This window comes from Trachemys scripta, chromosome 11, assembly GCF_013100865.1.
Source record: "Trachemys scripta elegans isolate TJP31775 chromosome 11, CAS_Tse_1.0, whole genome shotgun sequence".
Classification (NCBI taxonomy): domain Eukaryota; kingdom Metazoa; phylum Chordata; order Testudines; family Emydidae; genus Trachemys; species Trachemys scripta.
In genome coordinates this window covers 35,776,331-35,801,187 of record NC_048308.1, presented here as the reverse complement: position 1 = coordinate 35,801,187, position 24,857 = coordinate 35,776,331, and the positions used below count along the sequence as shown (strand labels likewise).

General features: G+C 42.4%; 1 protein-coding gene across 2 annotated transcripts in view; it reads right to left on the bottom strand.

The window, feature by feature from the left end:
- The window catches only part of CERS6 (ceramide synthase 6), a 215,759-nt gene that overhangs the window by 37,829 nt on the left and 153,073 nt on the right, over positions 1 to 24,857 (bottom strand). For both annotated transcript variants that reach the window (XM_034785788.1, XM_034785789.1), the window contains exons 5-6: positions 14,635 to 14,685; positions 10,488 to 10,580 (exon numbers count right to left, since the gene is read on the bottom strand). In XM_034785788.1, coding sequence (XP_034641679.1) covers positions 10,488 to 10,580; positions 14,635 to 14,685 — 144 coding nt within the window. The remainder of the gene's footprint in view (positions 1 to 10,487; positions 10,581 to 14,634; positions 14,686 to 24,857) is intronic.

The following is a 24,857-nucleotide window of genomic DNA, read 5'->3' as shown; positions in this document are numbered from 1 at the left end:
AAAAACACTTTCAAAAAAGTAATTCAAGATGGCTTTTTCAGCGACTTAGATTACTATCAAAGTTAACACCTGTAACAAGTCAGCTAAGAGATGCTCAGAGGAACTATATAGTAGATAAAAGTCAAAAGCTTAAAACGTGGAAAGAATATTTTCATCAGCTATTGAATGTGAATAGTTGAGTTGACCAAGCTGTTCTTGAGGACATCAATTGTGAGGGCAACAATGAAAAACAACTACAAACATCAAATGGCACCAATTACAATGGTTTGGCCAGGTTGCTAGAATGCCCCAGACCAACTGCCTAAAATTCTTCTCTATGGAAGAGTGCATGTTCAAAGAGGCCATGGACATTCAAGGACAAGTGGTATATGGTATAACACTGTATATAAAACCACCCAGACAATCCCCAGCAGACTCAAATGGCAACTCAAATCAGACGCGGATGGAAGCTGCTCATAACCTTAGCTCTACTCACCTTTGACATTGCAAAAAGGAGATGATAATGATTATATTATACATATTCTATGGGGCTTTTTGGATCCCTTACACTATAGGTCAAATGCTATCATCGTTTACACACAAACAAAAGCCCGATCACTGAGGATGCAGAATCTTTAAGCGCAGGATTTGGCCTTGTATTTGCTTCTATGTTTGTGATTTTAAACTTCTTCAAAAATTTTAACTAACAAAATAGTTTGTGTCCTTTGTAGAACTGATCCAACACATTACAGAGAATATATTTTTGCAGGATGTTCTCAAGGGAGGGACCTTCCTCTCTGGAATTTGCTTCCCTGTTGGTCAGACAGAATGTAAGCCCAGGGATTTTTAGGATTCCCATGCAAAGCTCACTTGTGAATTCCAGCCCTTCCCTGATTGGTGAGTGGGGGCTGAGAGGAGGTTGTGACTGGGGGAGTTCATTTTATTTGAAATTTATTGTTGCATAGCTTGTACCATCCACACACACAGAACCAAAAGATAGTTTTTAAATTGTGTATGTACAGAAACCGTTTATATTCAATGAGGCACTCTGGAAGTGAATTGTCCTGTGTGAAATTGTGGCATTCAATAGTGAAACCGAGCAGACTTTTCACATGACCTGCTCAAAAGTTCATTCAAATACTTTGTATTTCATCATGTCAGACTGTTTCTTTCCTTTAAAAGGCCATGTGGTTTCCAAAGAGGCCTTCTTAAGTTATGTTTGAGGTGTCTCAGACATAGGACAGCAACAGTGTGGTGAATTAAAACAAGCAAACAAAATAGATTGACAGAGCCAGAGGATATTTCCCACTGGATTATGGATGGAATTTTCCAAAGTGCCTAAGTGACTGGGGAGATCACATACCACTGAAAGTCAATAGGACTTCTGCTCCTTTGTCATCAGGGTGTTCTGGAAAATTCCACCCTCTATTGAGCTTGTTCCATTAATATTATATATTAAGGATGTTTTTTTTGGGGGGGGGGGGAGGGGAGGAATCTCACCTAGTTTCAAGGCTTCAACCATAACAGTTCCATCCTGGTCACCCAAGCTCCACAAGATAAGCACAACCTGCATTTTTTCTCTCTCAGACTAAACACATCACTGTGATTCTTCCTCCTTTCACCAGGGCATGCAGAAAGAGTTCCAAGGTCTAACTATAGACATTGTGGAGCAGATTGCTAATGAAATATGGTTATAAACTTTCCATAAACATAACATACCATGCAGGGTAATTAGCAGCTAGGTTTTTTAAAAATGAATGGAGAGGGTCTAGGCATTGCTAAGCCAGTTGAAAACATATAAAATTTGTAATCACTAAAGTACAATTTGCACAATATTTCATTGATCCAGGAAAGCATGGACTGAAGTAGCAATTTTACAAAATCCCTTAAACTGACCTTAATAAATAATATTTATCTCAAAATACATGTCTGCCATGCTACCAACAAACATATACATAAACTTCACTGATTCAAAACTAACTGATACCCTCTGACAGCCATAAGTTTCTTAACAGATCTGGTTTTCCTCTTACAGTATGTGCCCTTCAGGTGGAATCTGGGAAGCAGCACAGATGTGTAAAAATCATAATTCAGCTGCAGTCTTTGTAAACTGAAAACACCTTAAGGTTAGAAAATTATTACAGCAACACAGTAGAAGCTTATGATCAAACATGCCATTATGGAATTATAAAAGTTAATCTACCCTGTTTCATTGCCTTAACTGAATGCTATGTAGTGAGCAAAATAGTTAGATTTTTGTCCACCTCTTTTCAGTCACACACAGATAATCTCATGGAATGTGTAACAAACAAATAAAGACAAAACAGGTATTTGAAAATCAGCAATCCCCCGGAAAGTCATTTTCAAGTCATGAATTTCCTATATGGGAGGAATAAAATAGAGATGGAAATAGTGAGTGCATTTCTCTCAAGATGCACAAAGTGAAAGACCAGTGTTGGAATGATGCCAGCACTGAGCACTTGCACTTTAAATAAGGAGCTCTAGCACCAGTCATTGCAAGAGGTCAGACAAAATGAAAGTGGGCAGCTGAATTCCAGCAGGGACTCAGACAGCAGAAATAACTGCCAAGTCATTTCTAATCACTCTGGACTATGACACCATTGCTGTGGCATTCAAAACTTCTTAGAAAGAGATCCGAACTTACATAAGGAATTAATTTTCTCACTGTTAAAAAAATAGCAACAGATTTGTCAGGCTGAGAAATGGAAATCTGCCATCTGTCCATGAAGTACTCCAATAATGTCCTGTATTGGATGGCAAACTTCACCTTCCGTCTAGCCAAACAGCAGCTTAGTTAAATGAGTTAAGGTTAAGACACAGATGAGCTGTTTGTAGATTCTATCTTCTAATATTCATTAGCTACCCCTTATAAAAGTAGCAGTCACAAAAAGTGACAGTATGAACAGCAGTTATAGGTTACAGAATCCCACAACAAAGCTTTAGAAAATGCAATACCAAATTCGCAATGCATAGGATGTTTCCCATTGGCTTGTTTCTTAGTGAGACTTTTTGATTTAGTGGTCGAACTATTTCACAAGATTTTAGACACTGTAGTCTTTGATAATTGAATATTCAAAAGGTAGTGACCTCACAACTAACCAATATTCATGGTATTTCTTCTGTATATGAGGATCAACTGTGTATATATCACAACTCACACTATGGGCCTGACCCCTCCCTCACCACTTTTACTCCAGTGTGATTCCCGTTGGCTTCAGCAGATTAACACCTGATTTACACCAAGTTAGTGGAGTGTATAGGCTGTAACTGATGCAAGATATTTCCCTTGTAGATCTCAGGGCTTAAATGCTATTAGCTCCGTTTTTGGTTTTCAGCATCTGTTTAAGAACTGTTTGTTCGTTTGCCTTTTTTCATAAAGTTATCTTGCTCTCAACTACGCTCATGCCAGTTCATTGACTCCAATGGAAGTATAACTTAAGAGCAAAATTTGGACCTGAATCTATACAATTAGAAGCCACAAAGTTCATACCACAATACTTTAATATCACTCACGGGTTGCTAGTAACGAAAGCCACGTACACGGGACAAAAATAGCAGCTCAAGATCTGGGCGCAGGCCATGGTGACCAAAACTCAGTCAGACACATAGAAAATAGGCAAGGTTTAAATGTCCCACCCCCAAAGGACAAACAGAAAAGAGTGGGGGGGAGGGAGTGAAAGCACTGAGCTGCAGTCCTTCACTGTGGCTGGCCTTTGCTGTATATTGCAAGTTCAGCAAGGCAGGAACCTGGCCTGCTTATGTGTCCATAAAGTCCATTCACACCTACACTGCCAGGTAGAAAGGTTAGATATCACAAGCACACACAAACTTAAATAAACAGAACAGTCAATTTTACCCACGTAAATTGTGTGCCAAAGCCTGCATTCCAGACATCAATAGAAGTTTTGCCCAAGTAAGTATATACGGCCTTTTCACTGATTTCAAATGAATGGGACCCATAGAGGTAAATTGTACAACCAACTGAAAGCAGAACCACTCACAGCATTCCACTCCATAAGGCAGTTCCAGGTGCAAAAAGGCTGCATGGGGGGAAATTCTGCCTCCCTCTGAGACTCTCTCCATGCAACAGTGTGGGGCCAGAGAATGGATGTGCCCAGAGGGGAGCAGCTCCGCTAGTTCTCTGTATCCTGGAGCATGAGAGGCTAGATCTCAACCTGACCCCTCAGGAGAGACCTGGCCTTTGTGCTATGGGCAGGTTTTGGCCTAGAATAAGAACTTCAGGAATGGGCCATGTTTGTGGACCCAGAATCCAAAACGCAAGCAGTAATTGAGAGGTTAGTTGCTCAGCTAGTCAATCTGTGTATGCAAATATCTATCTGTCTGATCAAATGTGACAACTCTCTGAGGGTATGTCTACACTACGAAATTAGGTCGAATTTATAGAAGTAGATTTTTAGAAAGCAATTTTATACAGTCAATTGTGTGTGTCTCCACTAAGCGCATTAAGTTGGCGGAGTGCGTCCACAGTACCCTGGCTAGCGTCGACTTTCGGAGCATTGCACTGTGGGTAGCTATCCCACAGTTCCCGCAGTCTCCGCTGCCCATTGGAATTCTGGGTTGAGCTCCCAATGCCTGATGGGGCAAAAACATTGTCGCAGGTGGTTTTGGATACATGTCGTCAGTCGCCCCTCCCTCCGTGAAAGCAAAGGCAGACAATCGTTTCGTGCCTTTTTTCCATGCAGATGCCATACTGTTTTCAGCAGACGGTGCAGTAGGACTGCTAACCGTCGTCATCCAACCACCGCTTCCACTGCAATTCTGCTCTCCTGGTGCCATGAATCCACCTTTTGTCGTTCTTTATAAATATCTATTCTTGTGGCATCCCGTCGTCATCCACTGCTTCTGCTGCAACTCTGCTCTCCTGCTCATGTCTTGATAGTGAATTTCTCCATGTTGTCTGTCACAGGCTCCCGGGAACGTGTGTTCTTCCTCGGGAAATGTGCGTGGTGCTAACCATCGTCCTCCACCGCTTCCACTGCAACTCTGCTCTCTTGGTACCATGAATCCACCTCGCAGGTCCTCTCGTCGTTCAGAATAAATATCTATTCTCATGGCATCCGTCGTCATCCACCGCTTCCGCTGCAACTCTGCTCTCCTGCTCACGCCAGACCATGGCAAGTGTGGAGCCTGCTCAGCTCACCGCTGCTGTTGTGAGCATTGTAAACACCTCGCGCATTATCCTGCAGTATGTTCAGAACCAGAGCCTGCAAAAGCAGGCAAGGAGGCGATGACAGTGCGATCATGATAGTGATGAAGACATGGACACAGACTTCTCTCAAAGCATGGGCCCTGGTAGTAATGGGGCAGGTTCATGCCGTGGAACGCTGATTCTGGGCCTGGGAAACAAGCACAGACTGGTGGGACCGCATAGTGTTGCAGGTCTGGGATGATTCCCTGTGGCTGCGAAACTTTCATGGAACTTTGTGACTTGCTTTCCCCTGCCCTGAAGCGCAAGAATACCAAGATGAGAGCATTCCTCACAGTTGAGAAGTGAGTGGCGATAGCCCTCTGGAAGCTTGCAACGCCAGACAGTTACCAGTCAGTCAGGAATCAATTTGAAGTGGGTAAATCTACTGTGGGGGCTGCTGTGATCCAAGTAGCCAATGCAATCACTGAGCTGATGCTATCAAAGGTAGTGACTCTGGGAAATGTGCAGGTCATAGTGGATGGCTTTGCTGCAATGGGATTCCCTAACTGTGGTGGGGAAATAGACAGCACCCATATCCCTATCTTGGGACCGGACCACCTTGGCAGCCAGTACATAAACCACAAGGGATACTTTTCAATGGTGCTGCAAGCACTGGTGGATCACAAGGGACGTTTCACCGACATCAATGTGGGATGGCCAGGAAAGGTACATGACGCTCGCATCTTCAGGAACTCTGGTCTGTTTGAACAGCTGCAGGAAGGGACTTACTTCCCAGACCAGAAAATAACTGTTGGGGACATTGAAACGTCTATAGTTATCCTTGGGGACCCAGCCTAACTCTTAATGCCATGGCTCATGAAGCCATACACAGGCACCCTGGACAGTAGTAAGGAGCTGTTCAACTACAGGCTGAGCAAAAGCAGAATGGTGGTAGAATGTGCATTTGGACGTTTAAAAGCACGCTGGTGTAGTTTATTGACTCGGTTAGACCTCAGCGAAACCAATATTCCAACTGTTATTGCCGCTTTCTGTGTGCTCCACAATATCTATGAGAGTAAGGGGGAGACGTTTATGGCGGGGTGGGAGGTTCAGGCAAATCGCCTGGCCGCTGATTACGCGCAGCCAGACACCGGGGCGATTAGAAGAGCACAGCAGGGCGCGCTGTGCATCAGAGAAGCTTTGAAAACCAGTTTCCTGACTGGCCAGGCTACAGTGTGACAGTTCTGTTTGTTTCTCCTTGATGAAAACCCGCCCCCTTGGTTCACTCTACTTCCCTGTAAGCCAACCGCCCTCTTCCCTTCGATCACCGCTTGCAGAGGCAATAAAGTCATTATTGTTTCAAAATCATGCATTCTTTATTAATTCATCACACAAATAACTGCCAAGGTAGCCCGGAAGGAGTAGGGGAGGAGGGAAGCACCGGGTAGGGTGGTCGATGAGGGGAGGAGGGAAGGACAAGGTCACACTGCACTTCAAAACTTATTGAATGCCAGCCTTCTGTTGCTTGGGCAGTCCTCTGGGGTAGAGTGATTGGGTGCCCGGAGCCTCCAGCCCATTGTTCTTGGGTGTCTGGGTGAGGAGGCTATGGAACTTGGGGAGGAGGGTGGGCAGTTACACAGGGGCAGCAGTGGTGGACTGTGCTCCTGTTACCTTTCCTGCAGCTCCACCAGATGCTGGAGCATATCAGTTTGATCCTCCAGTAGCCTCAGCATTGCATCCTGCCTCCTCTTATCACACTGCCGCCATCTCTCATCTTGCTCCCGCCACCTCTCATCTCGTTCGTCCCTCCTGTCCTCGCGTTCATTTTCTGCTTTCCTGGACTCTGACATTGTTTGCCTCCAAGCATTCTGCTGAGCTCTTTCAGTGCGGGAGGACTGCATGAACTCAGAGAACATTTCATCGTGAGTGCATTTTTTTCGCCTTTTTATCTGCACTAGCCTCTGGGACAGAGATGATAGGGGGAGCGTTGAAACATTTGCAGTTGCGGGAGGAAAAAAGGAAGAGTAGTATTTAAAAAGACACATTTTAGAGAACAATGGGTAGACTCTTTCACGGTAAACCAAGGTGTTAACATTACATAGCACATGTGCTTTTGGTACAAGGTTGCATTTTGCCTCTTATATTGAGGGCCTGCCGGTTTGGTGTGAGAGATCACACATGCAGGGCCAGGCAACAGAATTCAGCTTGCAGGCAGCCATGGTAAGCCACAGTCTTTCAGTGGGAATGGTTTCAAACAGCAGCGCTCTCCTTTCCCATACCAAGCACCTGTTGGGTTGGCCATTTAAAAGGAGGGGCTGTACTGGCCACGAATGCATCCCAAGTCTTCAGGGCAAATTAATCATTAAACAAATTTGCTTTTAAACCATACATTATATTTACAAAGGTACACTCATCAGAGGTGCCTTCTCCAGCTTCATGGTCCGTGAGCCCGCCTTGGGAGGGTTGGGTGGGTATTGGCTCCAAGGTGATAAACAGTTCCTGGCTGTCAGGGAGTATGGTTTCTCTGCTTGCTTGCTGTACGCTATCCTCATCCTCCTCCACCTCCCCATCTTCCTCGTCCCCCAAATCCTCATCCCTGTTTCATGAGACTCCCCCCTTGCAGGTGTCCAAGGACAGGGGTGGGGTAGTGGTAGGGGCCCCCTCTAGAATTGCATGCAGCTCATCATAGAAGCAGCATGTCTGGGGCTCTGATCCGGAGCAGCCATTTGCCTTTCTGTTTTTTTGCTAGGCTTGCCTGAGCTCCTTTCACGCGGCACTGCTGTGGGTCCTGTGTAGACTCTGTTCATCATGCCCTTGGAGATTTTTTCAAATATTTTGGCATTTCGTCTTTTGGAACGGAGTTCTGATAGCATGGATTCATCTCCCTAAACTTTCATCTGATCCAGTACCTCCCGTTTGGTCCATGCTGGAACTCTTTTGCGATTCTGGGACTGCATGGTCACCTGTGCTGCTGAGTTCGCCACGCTGCCAAACAGGAAATGAAATTCAAAAGTTCCCGGGGCTTTTGCTGTGTACCTGGCTAGTGCATCTGAGTTGAAAGTGCTGTCCACAGCAGTCACAATGGAGCACTCTGGGATAGCTTCCGGAGGCCAATACTGTTGAATTGCGTCCACAGTACCCCAAATTCGACCCGGTGATGTTGATTTCAGCGCTAATCCCCTCGTCGGGGAGGAGTACAGAAATCGATTTTAAGAGCCCTTTAAGTCGACACAAATGGCTTCATCGTGTGGACAGGTGCAAGGTTAAATCGATCTAAAGCTGCTAAATTCGACCTAAACGCGTAGTGTAGACCAGGGCTGAGTCATGGGAGAAATAGACACTTTATTGGTCCCCAAGAGGTTTCAAATTATGAAAGTTTTGGAACATCACAACGGACCTTTTGAGAGCTGCATTTTAACACTGTTAGATACTGTTCAGTACTTTCCCACTTTTTATATAATCAAAGACGTTAGCAGGCATTTTAAAAAATGCATCCATGTCAGCATTGCATAGTTTTGCAATTATGACACTCCTGCCCTCCAGAGGTGCACAGAGAAGGTGGAATAAAGATATAACTGAGCAGCACATAAGGCTAAATACATGCAGTGGGACTGCTTAGATATAATGATACATGTCTGCAGGAATAACCTGAATGATACTGTCACATTTCTGCAGAGATTTGGTATTGGTTTTCATATTTGCAAATGGTTGTGTCCTGCCTACTACTGCTGCTTACATGGATCATATTTGGATTGAATTCTTCTCCGCTGTGAGACCCCTCTGCTGAGCCACGTTTCTCTACACCTCTGTTGCGGGATGAGTAAAGTTGTACTGATTTCAAGCCAGTGACTGATTGCAAATGTAGCAACTGTAAGTAGATTGGGCACTCGGAGCAAATAGACTGATATGTCTGTGTCAACTGTTCTGTTTACACTGTATCAGCTAATAAAGATTTGAGATTCTCGGACATTTCCTTGGACCTCCTGCTTCTGGAGAGAAACTTTGCAGATGCTGGAAAGCGAGTATTTTCCTTGCTGAAACAAACACAGACCAGGATTCCCAGCAGTACACTGTGGTTCCAGGGGGAGGATTCATTTTCTTGAGGACACTCTTTATTCTCCACTTTGTTTCCCAGAAATATGGTCTTGTTAGAATTAACTGCCCCATTAAACAGGGGGATTAACTGCCCCATTAAACAATTTTCTTTTAAAATTATGAGTTAGGCCGTGATCATTTAATTAAAGACTGTGTCAAAAGGGGAATGGGCAACCTTAATACAGACATTTCATTACTTTTCAGTGACTGACTTTGCAACCTAAATAAAGTTCTTTGAACGGTTTTTCTAAATGTAATTTCCTTATTCTTTTAAAGAAAAGAAACAAAAATAAATTCTATCCTATGCAACTTTAACACGTTACAATAATCCGAAGCACAGCATTACCACTGTGTTTTAGACCATTACTGTAGAATACAGCACAGGGTTTTTATTGTTGTTCTTTTTGGTTTTGTTATGGATTATCATTGTGCAATTCTTGCTGCCTGTTGAAGGAGGAAGAAGGGGAAACAAAATGGAGCAGGCTGCCATTGGCACTGTTCGATAGCGTTCTCATATGGACAGCCAGCACGGACAACGTGGTTCTGCAAGGTTATAGGTTTCTGGTTAAAAGCTCACCTGCTTTGTATAACAGGCAAGTTCCCAGATGATGACTTAAAGATGGACACATTGGGAATGGATTTATTTCACAGTCTATACAGTTTTCTAACTTTAAAATTTCATTTTTTCTCCATTACACAGAAAATAAAAGACACTGGGTTTTGTTTCACAATATAGCTACATACAAAAGATCTGAAGCTTCTTGAGGTTTTCATCTGTAAAGGAAAGACTGATACTGTAGTATTAATTTAATATCAGATACATTTATATGCCTTTATCTTGTCATTACAGGGAGATGTACTCAAAGTTCTCATGAATCTTACCACAGATGGTCTAGTAAATTCACAGCAGTATCTAGCTCTGACACTGGTGCTCTTATCACATCAGGTCAAGTGAGTACACTAGTTTGCTGATCCTCAAGAGACAACACAATCCCTGATGTGAGAATAGCAGATTATCAATTGACATTGCGCCCTTTGCTACTGAACATTAGATTACTGTGGGCTGCTTCAACAAGGTGCAGAAAATGTTACATCCCCCTGCCCAGGAACAGAATGATGTGCTTGCAAATTGAAATAACACGTGTCTAACACAGTACATAGCGACAGGGCTGCATGCTCCCCAAGAGTCAATGAAAGTGTGTGTTTACAGCCCTTGACAAGTCTTTACACTGATTGTTCTTACCTTTCTTTTGATGTCAGTGAACTGAGAAAACATTAAGGACCAATAGAATGACAACTCGACTATGTAGTAGTAATGAAGGTCAGGCATCAGCGGCTGAAAGAGGAAGGTTTAAAAAGGTTGAGAAAGTAATTCGCTTTATAAACACTAAACTCCACAAAGAGAGGGGAAATTGCAGACTGGCTAGGGGTTATCTTCCTTTCTCAGACAGTTCTGACGGGTGCCTGTTCCAAGCACTATAGCACTGTGAGAAGAAGCCCCTCCTCATCTCTTACTTACACTTCTCCTCTTTTATGTTTAGATCCTGACAACTGAGCTATACCCTTTCCCTGCAATGCCAATAAGCCAGGCCCTAGTTCTTTAGGTACCTAGAGCAGAAATGTTTCTGGCCAGTTTTGAACCCCGCACTTCTCTCATATGCAGCAAAGGAATGTTTGATTACACAATTGTCTCCTGTTGCTTTCCAAATCAGCTGCAACCAATTTAGAGCATACCAAAGGCTGCAGATGCACAGTGAATTGGGAAGAAATGGCTCCAGTAAACAGTCTTACCTCTGTGTGTTGGCACCATGGTGGTATTAAAGTAGTGCTGTCAACATCACCAGGATGAAAGTTATATCAGTCTTTCTAATGTAATTTATTCTTAAGGGGTCTAAAAATGACCTATGAACATGCTATCTTTTGGAGGACAGGAAGCAATTTGTATAGATTAAATCCATTCAGACCCCCTTGGCCTACAACACAGAAAAAAGCAGGGCCCATACCCTTTCCTGCAGCCCAGGAGTGCTTGACGCAGCTGAGAAGGGCAGAAATGTAAAGGGGCTTTAAGTCTGGTCCCAGACATAAATTAGAGCAGACTGGGGGCTACTCTAATTTACACTCAGCCATGCCCATTTCCTGCTCGTCATGTCCCCTACATCAATGACAGGGAGGGGTTCTGGGATAGGAGATGTTACTGCATTTTTATGCCACTGGAGGACTCCCTTGGGCAGAGAGTATCCTTGAGGGGCCAGAGTCACCAGGTTTAGACCAGCTTTGCACTGGAGGACCACCCAACGTTGTTGCAGAGCAGGGCAAAATCTGTCCTACATGTGTAGTTTTGATCATCATTTCTATTCTATAACACAAACAGATTTCTTCTTTTAAAATCTTTTCATGTCAATAAATCTTTATTTTCATGTATTTTTTAATATTTAGAAAACCCTCTTTAGGTGCCCAGCCAATGCTCTGGGATAACTGTTTTTTCTGCTTTGTAAAATACAATACAAATTTTTTAAAAGTGCTTAAATTTACTGTTGGTTTTTTTAAGTTTCAACTATGTCAATCATACAGACAATGCAAAAACTCAATTGTTGCCATCACCAGGTCTGCTTGCCCATTTTTAGACAATCTTTTCTAGCTTTTGATGTATTTGCTTAGTTTTTAATGTAGTGCTGGTAAAAGGCACCTTTGATAATCCTAGAATCCAAAGGCATGGCGAGTTGGATGGTAAGCTCTCCCCAGTTTCCCCACCAATGAAGGAGCAATCCATAAGTGATAAAGTGTAGTTCATTCTCTCTGGGCCATTCAGTCCTTGTCTGCTCTACTGACATTGCCAGTAAGGAGGTTGATTAGCGGCAGTTTTTTAAACTTAATTCTAGTATATGAACTAAAAAGGAAGCTGGAATTACAGTCAAAGTCCCCAAAGAATTTAAAAGGAAAATTTGTATTAGAAGAATTTTTAGGATTGTTGGGTGTTCTCTATTGATAAGTTTTTCTAAACCCAAGAATCAAGATAATTCGGGTGGCGGGAACCCCCACACTGTGAGGATATGCCAGGTTTCATCTCATAAATGCACAACAAAAGCAGAGAACTTGATCAGTTCCAATGTTAGTTCCCGATCCTTAACTTCAACAGTGCATAAAGTGAGGATTTGGGCCTTAGCAAACCAAGTGAATGCAGAATCACCCACTTGTCTATATCTATATAGAGTTGTGTTGGATTTCTGGAATGCCATGTTGAATAATTCATGTGAGTCACAGCATGATTAGAACTTTTATCCATTTAGAAAACAAAGAAAACAAACAAAACCCCCGCAAACACAACCTTGATTAGAGCCCAACACACATTTTTTCTCTGGGACAATGACTGTTTTTATTTTGTGATTTGCTAGCTATCAAAACTCATTCTCTGGCACTGGACCTTCTCTTTGTCTGCAGCTTGTTTCTATAGATCTCCACTAGCATTCAAAGGGTACAACTAATTTTCTCAGGAACAAAGGGCAACCTCTCGGTCCTGATCATAAGCTTAGCAAATATTCACACTCATTAGCCAATCATACTGATTCTTTCTTCAGAAGCAGATTTTCTTATGTATGTAATATGCAGTTTACAAACGTCTTGACATTTTAGACGTCTCAAATTGCAAACTCTTAAACTGGTTTCTCTTAGTTTTTTGGGTACTAATTATCGCTTATGGACAGGGTCCCTTATTACAAAGGACACTTCTTATTTTTTCATCTCTGTACGACAAGATTGGGAATTGCTGAGTGCTGCAAAGAGCAGCAAGATATACCCTGGCAAACTATGTGAATACTGCTTATGAGAATACTGCTACTACTATCGGGAGGAGGAGTGGGGCGGGAGAGCTAAGAAAACAGTCCCTTATTTTTGAAATACAATGCTGGCAACCCTACTTATGGGTTTATACAATGTCTAGAACAGGGGCAGGTAACCTATGGCACGTGTGCGAAGGCGGCACGCAAGCTGGTTTTCAGTGGCACTCACACTGCCCAGGTCTGGGGGGCTCTGCATTTTAATTTAATTTTAAATTAAACTTCTTAAATATTTTGAAACCTTACTTACTTTACATACAACAATAGTTTAGTTACATATTATAGACTTATAGAAAGAGAGTTTCTAAAAAGGTTAAAATGAATTACTGCACGTGAAACCTTAAATTAGAGTGAATAAATGAAGACTCGGCACATCACTTCTGAAAGGCTGCCGACCCCTGGTCTAGAACAATGGGCCCCTGATCCTTGCTGGGGGTTTTGAGTACTGCTGTTACACAAGTAAAGATGAAAAACAACATTTGGGGCTAAACAGGTGAATGTTTGGAGGCTTTCTGAAAATTTGGAATTTAGATGGGTAGAAATGCTGTAAAACAAAAACACAACCACAAGTTACCACAAGTCTTGAAGCCCGCATCGTTAGGTGATATCTGTGATTTTTGATACCTGATTTAAAAAAATACTATATATCATGACAATGGATTTATGTTTAAAAGTATTAAGAAGACAGATGAGGCATAAGGAAATGGTTGCTCTGAAACTGGCAATTAGCTCCAAACATAATTTTGCTCTCACTCAAACAGCTGTGAAATCCCCAGGGCTCTCTAATTGTAGCCTGATGCTTACTTACATTCTTCTGTAATCTTGCAAGTATGATACTTCTGTGATGAGATAAATGCAAACTGGTATTGCATAAAAATACATATCCATTAAGCTGAACTTTCCCAAATGGCTGCCAATGCCAACTCCTAACCACATATGCACGATGACATTTTTCTCTAATGAGCTCTCTAATTAATATATTATTTAAAATTTGATATTAATAGATATTGATTAACTGATGCTCCCAACACCTCTGAGTGATAGGTAAGTATTATTAGTTCTCTGAGAACATCTACACAATTAAACACCTGAGCCTGGCCCGGGTCAGCTGACTTGGGCTCATGGGGGCTTGGGCTGCGAGGTTGTAAAATTGCTGTGTAAATGTTTGGCCTCAGGCTGGAACCTGAGCTCTGGGACCTCACTAGTGGGGAGTGGTTTCAAGGCTGCGTTTCCCACACTTTGAGTACGAGGAGGTATCTCCTCCCACCATGCATACATTTCATTCAGGGGAGATTTTTGTCCCCCCCAGACATACTGTCTTTCTGACAGTTATCGCTGATACACTTTGTCCTCACGAGGAGGGACGGGTATATTTCCTTCTCTGAGGATGCGGCTCATGTTGCTCCTCCATGACTTGGACAATAGGGGGAGCGAAATGGTGTCTGTTTGCTAGTCTGATAAAGCTAATCAACATTTGCATAAAACGTGGGGTTTGCATAGTAAAAACAACTTCTCAATGAGGTTGTATATTTATTTCTATATAACAGGATGACTTACCTGATATGGGTATCCATTCCAGCACTGCCTTGTGTTCCAGAGCCAGGGAGTCTTAAAGACACAAAACAAAGGGGCATGTTAGTCATTGTGAAATGAAAACAATGCAGTCCTCGGCAGTTAAGATGTAAATGGTTAATATTGTCCAGGGACTAAATCCTGAGAGCTGCTGAGCATTTGTATGTCCTCCCACTGGAGTCAATGGGCACAGAAAGTGAGTGCTAGACCCCTCAAAGTTGTGTGTCCCATATTAGAACAACCCACTCTGACGTTCTGTGCCTCATGGGAACACCCTACACCCCCGTGTTCATCCTTATAAAATGATTGTGTGGTATCCAATGCAAAGTTTGTCATGTCGAATGTCTTCGGAAGGCTCATGATGCACTGAGCATTGTTGTTATAGTGATGTTATAGTAATTGTTGTTACAGTAATGTCATAGTAATGTTATAGGTTATAATTTCATATATATAGTTAAGAGGCTGAAAATGTAGCCTCGTGGCTTAAAGCAAGCCCAGGCAAAAACTCTCCAAAAGCAGAGGGGCATTTTACACCTCATCAGGGCATGCATGGGACAAACCCAGCCCAGCCTCACAGGAACAAAGGACACTGACCTAGGCAACAACAAAGGATCTGTTGGACTCTCAAGTAAGTCACCCCCCTTCCTTTGGTCAGTTTGTGACTATGATGAGGTAACGCTCACCTGACTCTGAAGGGGGGGAAGCCAAGAGGGAAGAAAGGACATGATAAAAGGGAGAGATGTTTGCCATTCTCTTCCTCTCTCTTCCACCTACATTTACAGACACCGCACCAAGCGACTGAAGCGCTGATCAAAGGGGAGAGCCTGGCTGAAGGGCAACCAGCCAGCCTGTGGTGAGACGCATCTAAGTTTGTAAGGACACTGAAAGTGTTAAGATCAGCTTAGAATGTATTTTCCTTTTATTTCATTTGACCAAATCTGACTTGTTATGCTTTGACTTATAATCACTTAAAATTTATCTTTGCAGTTAATAAATCTGTTTGTTTATTCTACCTGAAGCAATGCGTTTGGTTTGAAGCATGTCAGAGACTCCCCTTGGGATAACAAGCCTGGTACCTATCAATTTCTTTGTTAAATTGACGAACTCATATAAGCTTGCAGCATCTAGTGGCATAACTGGGCACTGCAAGACGGAGGTTCCTAGGGTTGTGTCTGGGACCGGAGATATTGGCTAGTGTCATTCGGTTGCACAATCCAAGGAGCAGCTTACATGCCAGAGGCTGTGCGTGAACACCCCAGGAGTGGGGGTTCTCACAGCAGAGCACGGTAAGGCTGGCTCCCAGAGTCAAGGATTGGAGTGACCTAGCAGATCACCGGTCCAGATAACACCAGATGGGAGCATCACACCCACTCATTCATAAAGAGTTTGACTTGTTCATGTAGGATTTTTGCTCACTATGTTCTAAAAACAGCACACTGTACATTCAAGTATCAGAGGGGTAGCCGTGTTAGTCTGAATCTGTAAAAAGCAACAGAGGGTCCTGTGGCACCTTTAAGACTAACTTGCGTCTGATGAAGTGGGCATTCACCCACGAAAGCTTATGCTCCAATACTTCTGTTAGTCTTAAAGGTGCCACAGGACCCTCTGTTGCTTTGCACTGTACATTCAGTCATTCTTACAGCTTGTGCACAAGTGGCAAGGTCTTGTGTCACACTCTCAGCATCACAGCTAATAAATAATACCTAGCTCTTGTACAGCATTTTTCATCAGTAGCTCTCAAAGTGCTTTACAAAAGAGAGCAATATAATTACCCTCATTTTACAGATGGGGAAACTGAGACACAGGGGGGTGCAATGATTTCCCCAGAGTTACCTAACAGGTCAGTGGCAGAGCCAGGACTAGAAGCCAGGTCTCCTGAATCTCACTCTAGTACTCTATTCACAAGGACACACCGTCTAATGACCCTGTTGGCCTCAGACTGTCAAAATGTTTAGTCAGAATTGCTTCAGCATAGGTTGCTGTTCAGTCCAATCCCAGTTAATCCCAGGAAATGGGATTATTTCCTCCGCCTCCACCTTGACTGTCCTGCCTCCCCCATGGAGATCAAATCAAGTCCCTACAAGCCTGGTTTTGGTTACCGCTGTCCTAAAGGATAGAGGTTGCCATCATACCATATATTCTGCTTGCAGTGATGTCCTAAGGCAAAATGAATGCTGAGGGAGAGAAACTCACCGTAGTGTGTAAAATACCAACTGAATTTTCCATTCAAAAAGGCCAATCCAAAGAAGTCAGAAAGCCGTGACAAGAAGGTTCTTGTGGAGATGCATCACTGCTGTCCTTAATTTGCTTTCTGGCTATTTGCACAAGATTTATGTGACTATTTATCCCCCAATTTTTCATGAAAGAATAGAACAGGGAAGTTTCCTTAAATGTCAGTAAATCTATTCTTTCAGCAGGTTTATTCCTTTGTTCAGTTCAGAAGGGATTTCAGTGTGTTGCAGCATTGATAAAAATAGCAGCCAAGGCCTGAGCGTCTTATATTTATTACCAGCTAGTGAACGAGTTTTTCCTCTCTTGAAGAGGTTATTTAAACTGGTATCCCAAAGAGTTGCACCCTGCCTCTCTGTTTCTTTAATGTCTATTATGGTATACCTATGATTTGCAGAATACATGGCAAAACATCAACTTTCAATTTTTTCACACCACACAGCAGGAAGAAAAATGTGCTATCAGTTGTCCCGAAACCACTGCCCTCCCAAAACAGCAACTTGGGGGGCTAGAGTAGGATTTTGCAGATACTGTGTGCGCAAGAATGCCTAGTGTTCCAACATGCTACTGTAACTCAAAATTAAGAGTCAATGGCACTGTTTCCCTAAAGAAGAAATTTCAAGATGGCAGCCAACAGCTCCTGTAAAAGAAAACTACGCGGGTGAAGCAATTCTATACAACAAAATGGCAGGTGAGTCAGTCAGAGCCCCTTCTCCAGCAAGAACTTTATCTCTTGGTTGCAGGAAACCCAATAAGCACCAAATACTCAGCTCTACATTTCTTACCAATATATACAGCCCGGAGTTCAGAGACCAGATTTCTCCCCTGTGGTCCCTCCCTTTGTGGAATTCCTGCTTTTGGGGCCATAAATGAAGCACCTATGAGCACAAGTTGCCAGTAATTTATTGTTTGCCAGGGACAAGGTATCTGTACCCTTTGGCAGAGACATTAGGAACAGGTATTTATTTTTAAAATCCTACTTGAACATTGATGCTGACTTCAGATAGCTTCTTCCCAAGTACCATGGTCCTAACTGAGGAGCCTGAAGCTGCAATCTTAGAATCACTCAGATCAAAAGTCTTCCAAGCTCTAGTCAAAGTATATGAAAAACATTTTGAAATGGGCAGCAGGTGTCGACTTGCTTTTATAAGAGAAAAAGGACACTAACAAGGGTCACAGGACCAGAGAGCGCTTAGAATCAATACTAATTATAGAAGAGCTGGAAATGTAAAACTGTCAGCTTAGTTAGCAGAACAGTGTCATTTTTTTACTCTGTGAGACAGTCAGAGCAGAGTAGGAGTTTGAGGGCTGAGTCACTTATTACTACAGAGTCTCCTGATGCAGAAGTGAGTTTATTTACCAGACACCATATTTGTTTCAACTATACTTATTCCACCCAGCAAGCAATATACAATGTATCAGGCCACTTTAAAACAAAGAGCTATGTTTTAATCCCTCAGTGTCAGTGGATTCCTTTTTCATGCTAGCTCATTGTGTGGACATTTCAACCAAGTGTTAACAGGAGCAATTTCTAAAACTTACTAGCCTATGTACAAAATAAACCTTCTTAGCATTTACCATGAAAGGCAGCATGTCCTAGAGTAGCTAGTACACTGCTGTAGGAGTTGGGAGACCTACCTAGGTTCTATTTCTGGCTTTGTCTGCTGTCACACTGACCTGCTGTGTGACTTTAGACAAGTTACTTCACCTCTTTCCACTCCTACCTTTTGTTCTATTGTCTTTAGATCATGAGCTCTTCAGGACAGGGCTGTTTCTAGGTGTGTGTATAGTGCCTAGCACAATGGGGTCCTGATCTCAGTTGGGACGCGAGGCACTACGGTAACATAAATAATAATGATGTCTGATAATAATTGTAAAACTATTTCTACTTTATTTGCCTACAACCTAGTGGAAGAGAAGATTTTTCAAGGTTAAAGAAACACTGTTGCCAGTGAAGAGATTCAGCTATAAGGTTTTGACAATAGTTTGATTTGGGAAATAATTTTTTTCTAATATAGAGTCAATGTGCATTTCTCTCCAATCCCACCCCCGTTCTCAGCCCCTGAGGTGTTCTCTCCAGCCTTAGGGAGCTCTCCATTTTTCTACACTTCTCATGCTGAAGGCCTTGCATTGGAGTCACCCATCCTTACTCGCAAACAGATAAAGGGATTCCCTTAAAAAGTAATCAGCAGTTTCTTAGTCAACCACAGAGGTTTATGTTGAATAAAATGAGGTTTTCATTCCCTCCCAGGTAGCTGAGGCAATTGCATTCCATTGGACAGATCGGACAAGAGATTATGGGTGAAATCCTGGTTGGTCCCATTGAAGTCAGAGTCTTGGCATTTGACTTCAATGGGCCAGGATTTCAACTCAGGAAAGGAAACAGAATTCAGGCCTCCTGCAAAAACCTACAGTGCATTAGACTCAATTTACAATGGTGCTTCCAACACAAAAGTTATAAAAGTTACTGTTCCAGCTAGTTGTATTGTTTTGTATTCCTCCAGGTATTAAAAAAAGAAAACAAAAACAAATAAATACAAAAATCTTCCCTTCTTTCCATCGTTGTGTTACTAAATTGAATTTTATTGTAAATCAAAGAGGGCAAGCACACACCCCACTCAATCCCTCACACATCCTCTCCCCTTGAATGCTCAGTGTTTACACAAGGAAGGATTAAGGCATGATCTAAAAAACTCGACTGTGCTGCCAATCTAAATTGATTTGCCAAGATTTCCTTTGTGCATAAACAGGAAGGGTTTTTTGGAGGCACTTGTACTTCATGAAGCACAACTTCAACCTGGGTTTCAGTAGCTCTTGTACGGTGTGAAGCACATTTCTAAAACTGAAGTACCCATCCACGGGGCTTTGCACAAACATGTGGACGAGCCGTGGGTCAATGGTTCAATTGTATTCAGTTCCTTTACAGAAGCTGAGCTGCTTTACATCCAAGTGTAATGAGGGCACAAACATTTTAGTTAATAGGCCTCTCGGATTAGGACACATGCACCTTTAGAGCAATAGGTGTATCCACTACAATGAGATTTGTTCAGATGAACCCTTTGGGCAACACTGAGTCACAACACACATTCTCTTAATTTCACTTTTAGTCAGAGCACTCCAGCTTCGACAAAAGCAGAGCAAAAATCCATGTGCAATGCAATGAGTGGGCATCAAGCCAAATAAAGTGGACACTAACTAGAACATTATTCTGGGGCTTAAAGCAGTTGAGAACCTACTATCTTTAATGATTCTCGTCACAGAAAGGATTTGCACTACATGGATGGACAGTATAAATGCTATTAATAATATATTCCCATTTTCAAGTTATGTGAAGAGTTATAATTAGCTTCTAACTTGAATTTGTCATATAAGAGAGTGTCCCTGCAGTACCTATATGTTGATGGTGATATTACTTGGCTATTGAAGACAATTTCTAAGTTTAAAATTGTTTTACTTTATGTTGAAATTAAAATAAAAGTTACAAATATATACAGAAGGAACAAGGATTCCAGAAGCTGATATGAGGAATCCTTAGCACAGCCAAAAAGTTATACCCGGAGGTCTCTAAGTGATAACTGCATGGAGTTCCTAATATACAGTACATCTTGAGGCTTTACGAGTAAACTTTAAACTTCCTCTTCTCTCTGTTAACAAGAATCATTTCATACAAGCATTTTACAAAGTTCAAATGACTCAATCTTATTGTACCTGTGTCTCTACCAGCTGACCTACATAGAAATCCTTAATGGTGAGGAACTAATGCATGTCCAATTTGCCTGCCTATTGGAATGGAACCCTGAGGGGTTTTTTGCCAATAGAAGATGTTCAGATGGGAGTTTGAGTTCTTGTGGATATAAGAGTTTTAATCTCCAATGTTTTGAAGCCTTTAGTACTTGCCCTTTTTCACTCCTCCTACTCACAAGCCAGCAAAACTTACTGGGCATGAGGGGCTGAGGTGAAGGTGGAGCCAGGGCTTTACCTACCTGCTCCTCAGGGGAAGTGGGGGCATCAGGCACATAGCAGCCCCTGCTCTCCCCTACGTGCCTAGAGTCACAATCCAAGGACTAATGAGGCTGCCCAGAGGGCCCCCTTGTTTGGCCATGTTAGATGCAACCACAATGAAGCCTTTAATGAACTAAACTGTCTACTGGGCTGGGCAAGAGTTAAATGAGAGAAGTTCTTTGGAAATGCAGAACATTTGTTATTGATACACAGAATTAAAGCATGTCTGTCTTATAGCTGCCTAAATTAAAGCCATTCAAATATCATCAACCCATTCATTTAGGATAATTCCTACTTTTAGCCAAATCTGAAAAGCAATGACTGCCTTTCACATCAAACTCAACTAGATGCAAGAGATACTTCACCCATTTTCCCACTACCTAAATTATAGGTGCTGGCAAAATATTCACATTTATTTTTTTTCAAATATTATGACACATCTTTAACATTTCTCCAAAGAAACCTTGTTACAGTATTTGCCAATGCTGAGGTTTGGATTTGATTAAACTTTGAGTACTAAATAAAATAACAAGTTACATTAGAGAACACTCAAGGCCTGATCACAAAGCCTGAAAACTCATCCCAAGTTGACAATGTATACCCTCACTGAATTACACAGCACTGTGGCAAAGATGAATCCACTAAGTGGCCCTGTTCAGCAGATTCAAAGGAGTTCTCCCAGGACAATCCAACCACCATATAGGGTAATACATTTGGGAGGCGTCACGGGGAAAGGGATAACTGTGGAATGCTGAATCAAGAATTCTACAGATGCTGGAGAGAGGAGATTTGCCACTCAGTGATTATCCTTCATGCCTGCTTAGTTGTTGAAGCTTCTGGGATTTCCATGGGCCACCCAGAGGTGAAATTCAGCTGAACTGAGCCCCATTAATGAATAATCCTCTTTTACCATGTAAATGAAAAGCCAATATAGTGTAGCAAAATACACACTGTACTGTGCAATTGACCCATCCTGCTTTAACTATGGTGTAATTTCCTAGGCTGATGTCCTGATAAAAGATGTTGACTTCAGAGGGCTCTTTCTACAGTCTATAACACTGGAAGATGGGTGCCTCACACTAATAAACTATGACAAACACATGCATTAGGATGGGTAGTTCTGGACAATATTCTCTGTGCAATTGTTGGCAAATAGAAAATTAATCCCCTGCGTGCCACATATGAGCAGCTGCCCTGCCACAGAACAGTTGTACAATCTGTGCAGAGCTGGTTGAAACATTTTTGCTGATTTGGCAAAATATGCTGTTGTGTCAAAGTCAAAACATGTCTCCGAATCTATCTATCTGTTTCCACTAAACTTTCATTGGGGAAGTTTTTGGGTCAGGGACAAAGCAAGAGCCTCTATACTGGGTGGTTAGGACATGATGTGGGTGGCCCAGGTTCAAGTCCCTGATTTGAAATGATCTGGCCTGGGATGAAAAACTCTGCACAGAGCAGGAACTAAACCTGTGTCTCCCACATCCCAGGCCTGTACCATAACCACCAGGCTATTGAGTGAGTCTGATCCCCAATAAAAACACAATTGCTATCCTCCAGTCAGCTCTAATTTTGTGGGTTTAGAATGCGGTGAGAAGGATATGAGAAAGTGAGAAAAATTTTCAGAAACTTTACTCTGACTAGCCTCCATTTATCTCCTCTCCTTTTTAAGACATCTCACCTATTTTCCTCTCCATACTCTAGCCCTACCAGTAGGGGCCTTGTTCAGACTCCCACTGACTTACAGGTGCAGTTGTCCATTGAGTCCCTCTTTGCGATCCGTTAAGGGCATCCACTCTAGGCTCCCAGCTCCACAGTCATCATCTCTCTTGGGCAGAGACCAGAGTCTCTCTCCCTCCTGGTTTTTTTCTAGACTGCGCAATTCCTTGCCTACACTGTGATATCTGTAGCAGGTCAGACTGCCTAAGCTGGCGAGTGTCTGCATTTTGATTTCTCTTTGAAGGCTATGAACAACATAGTTGCCAGCAGTTACGAGTTATCACACAGCTCTTTATAAGCAAGCACATTTATTCTTAAGATGAAAGCATTACCAAGAAAACATTAAGAAACAATAAAAAGGCCTATATGCATGCTTACCTGTAGTCACCCATTAGTCTTATAGGGACTCAGTAGGTCAAGTCCTTTCAACCCTTCCCAGGAAGGATTGGGGCCCCCCTGTACAGAATATCCTGTATGTTTTCTGGATCAGAAAGCAGGCCGAGTCAGTCCTTTCTTTGTCTGTTGGATTGTGAAGAATTTAGTTTGAACCAGTTTTTGTGAGCATCTCCAGGTATTGGTACCTCTCTGGAGGTGTTACAACCTGAATTAATTTGCCTAATCTCCCCCTACCGTTCTTAATTCCTGGAGGGTTGTGGTCACCTTTCCCCAGGGAATTACATATAATCCCTGGCCCACAAACTTAATACAGTAACACCTCCCAAAGTTATTACAGGGAATTGCCATCTCTGTCACCCACGCTTCAAGGGGGTGAACCAGATTCCGATATCCATATGCATGCTCAATAATACATCCCTCCCTGAACAGTGCCACTGACTCCAGTGGGACAAGCTGTGGAGTAAGGTGTGACTCACCTGGAGTAGGGCTGGCAGAATCTGGCTCTAAGGCTAGGTCTACACTAGGGAGGGGGGGTTGAGCTAAGATACGCAACTTCAGCGTAGATCGATCACTACCCGCCGATCTGGTGGGTAGTGTAGACGTACCCTAAGTTATCAAACCAAAAACAGATCAATAGCACAACAAAACAAACTGGAAGGGGGATGTAGGGGCTGGGGGGAGAGAATGGCAAAGCTGAAACAAAAACAGCATAAAGCTGTAAGTCTAACACTCAAGGTTTGGAATCAGTTTTTGCTGGGCATAAAGTATCAGTTCTGCTAGCAGTTTTCTGTGGATTTTTGCCTTAAATGGCATGAGAGCTCAAATGAAACTTAAGCTTTACCCCACCTTTAGTGCAGTGCCTAATCAGTGTGGCATGCATGACAATGAAGGATGATAAACAGCTGTAGCATTTACTGTCATTTATTAAGGAACAATTCTCTCTCTTTTTCTCTCCTTATATAAAAACCTGTCTAAAGCTTTCTGTCAAATATCTCTCTAAATCCATTAGCTAGAGGAATTTTATTTCTTAAAGAACTTCTGAGACAGGGCAATGGTGGAGAATTTTAATACTCTGCAGGAGAAATAATGTGAGAATTCTGCATGTTAGCAAGGAGCCCTTGGCTGTTTTGCATATATTGTCCTATCCATTATCTTTAGAAAGAGACACTAATTGGACCCAGGCTTCCAAAAGCCCCAAAGCAATGAAATCTGCATACTTCGCTCAAAGTATTGTTAACATATAGTATGTGAAAGAAAGGTCAAATTTTGATAGTAGAGGGAAAATTGTAGTGCTGTACAAAACTTCACCTTACATTTGTATTCTATTCCTTAAGCAGCAAGTGGTGTAAGAGGTAGGGCTGAGTGTCTATCTTACAACTGAATGCTACTTTTGGCGATCTCTCTTTTTGTTTTTTTTTTTAAATAGAGAGAGAGTTAGGTTGCAGTTAATCATACACTGAACCAAGTACAAGAGAGGAGTATTCTCCTGCCCTTCTGTACTCACAAGACCCAGAGTATATTGAACAGATTCTCAAAGCTAGACATGCACATTTACTTGTGCACATACATTTTCATGCAAATGTTTGATGTGTGCATGCAGGTATATGCTTTCACACACAGCCACTTAGGCAACTAACTGGTCATGCACATGCACATCAGATCTTTTGAGTGTAAAAACTGGTCCTGTGCAAATGTATGCAAACAAGTTTGGGTGCATAACTTTGAAAATCCGTCCCTCAGTTATTTGCAGTATGGACCAGCTTCCATTTTTCTGTATACACTTTTACTTGTACAACTGTTTCCTCTCCCAAACTTCATTCATATATCTATTTATGTGCACCACCCAGGCACAGCTAGGAAGCCAA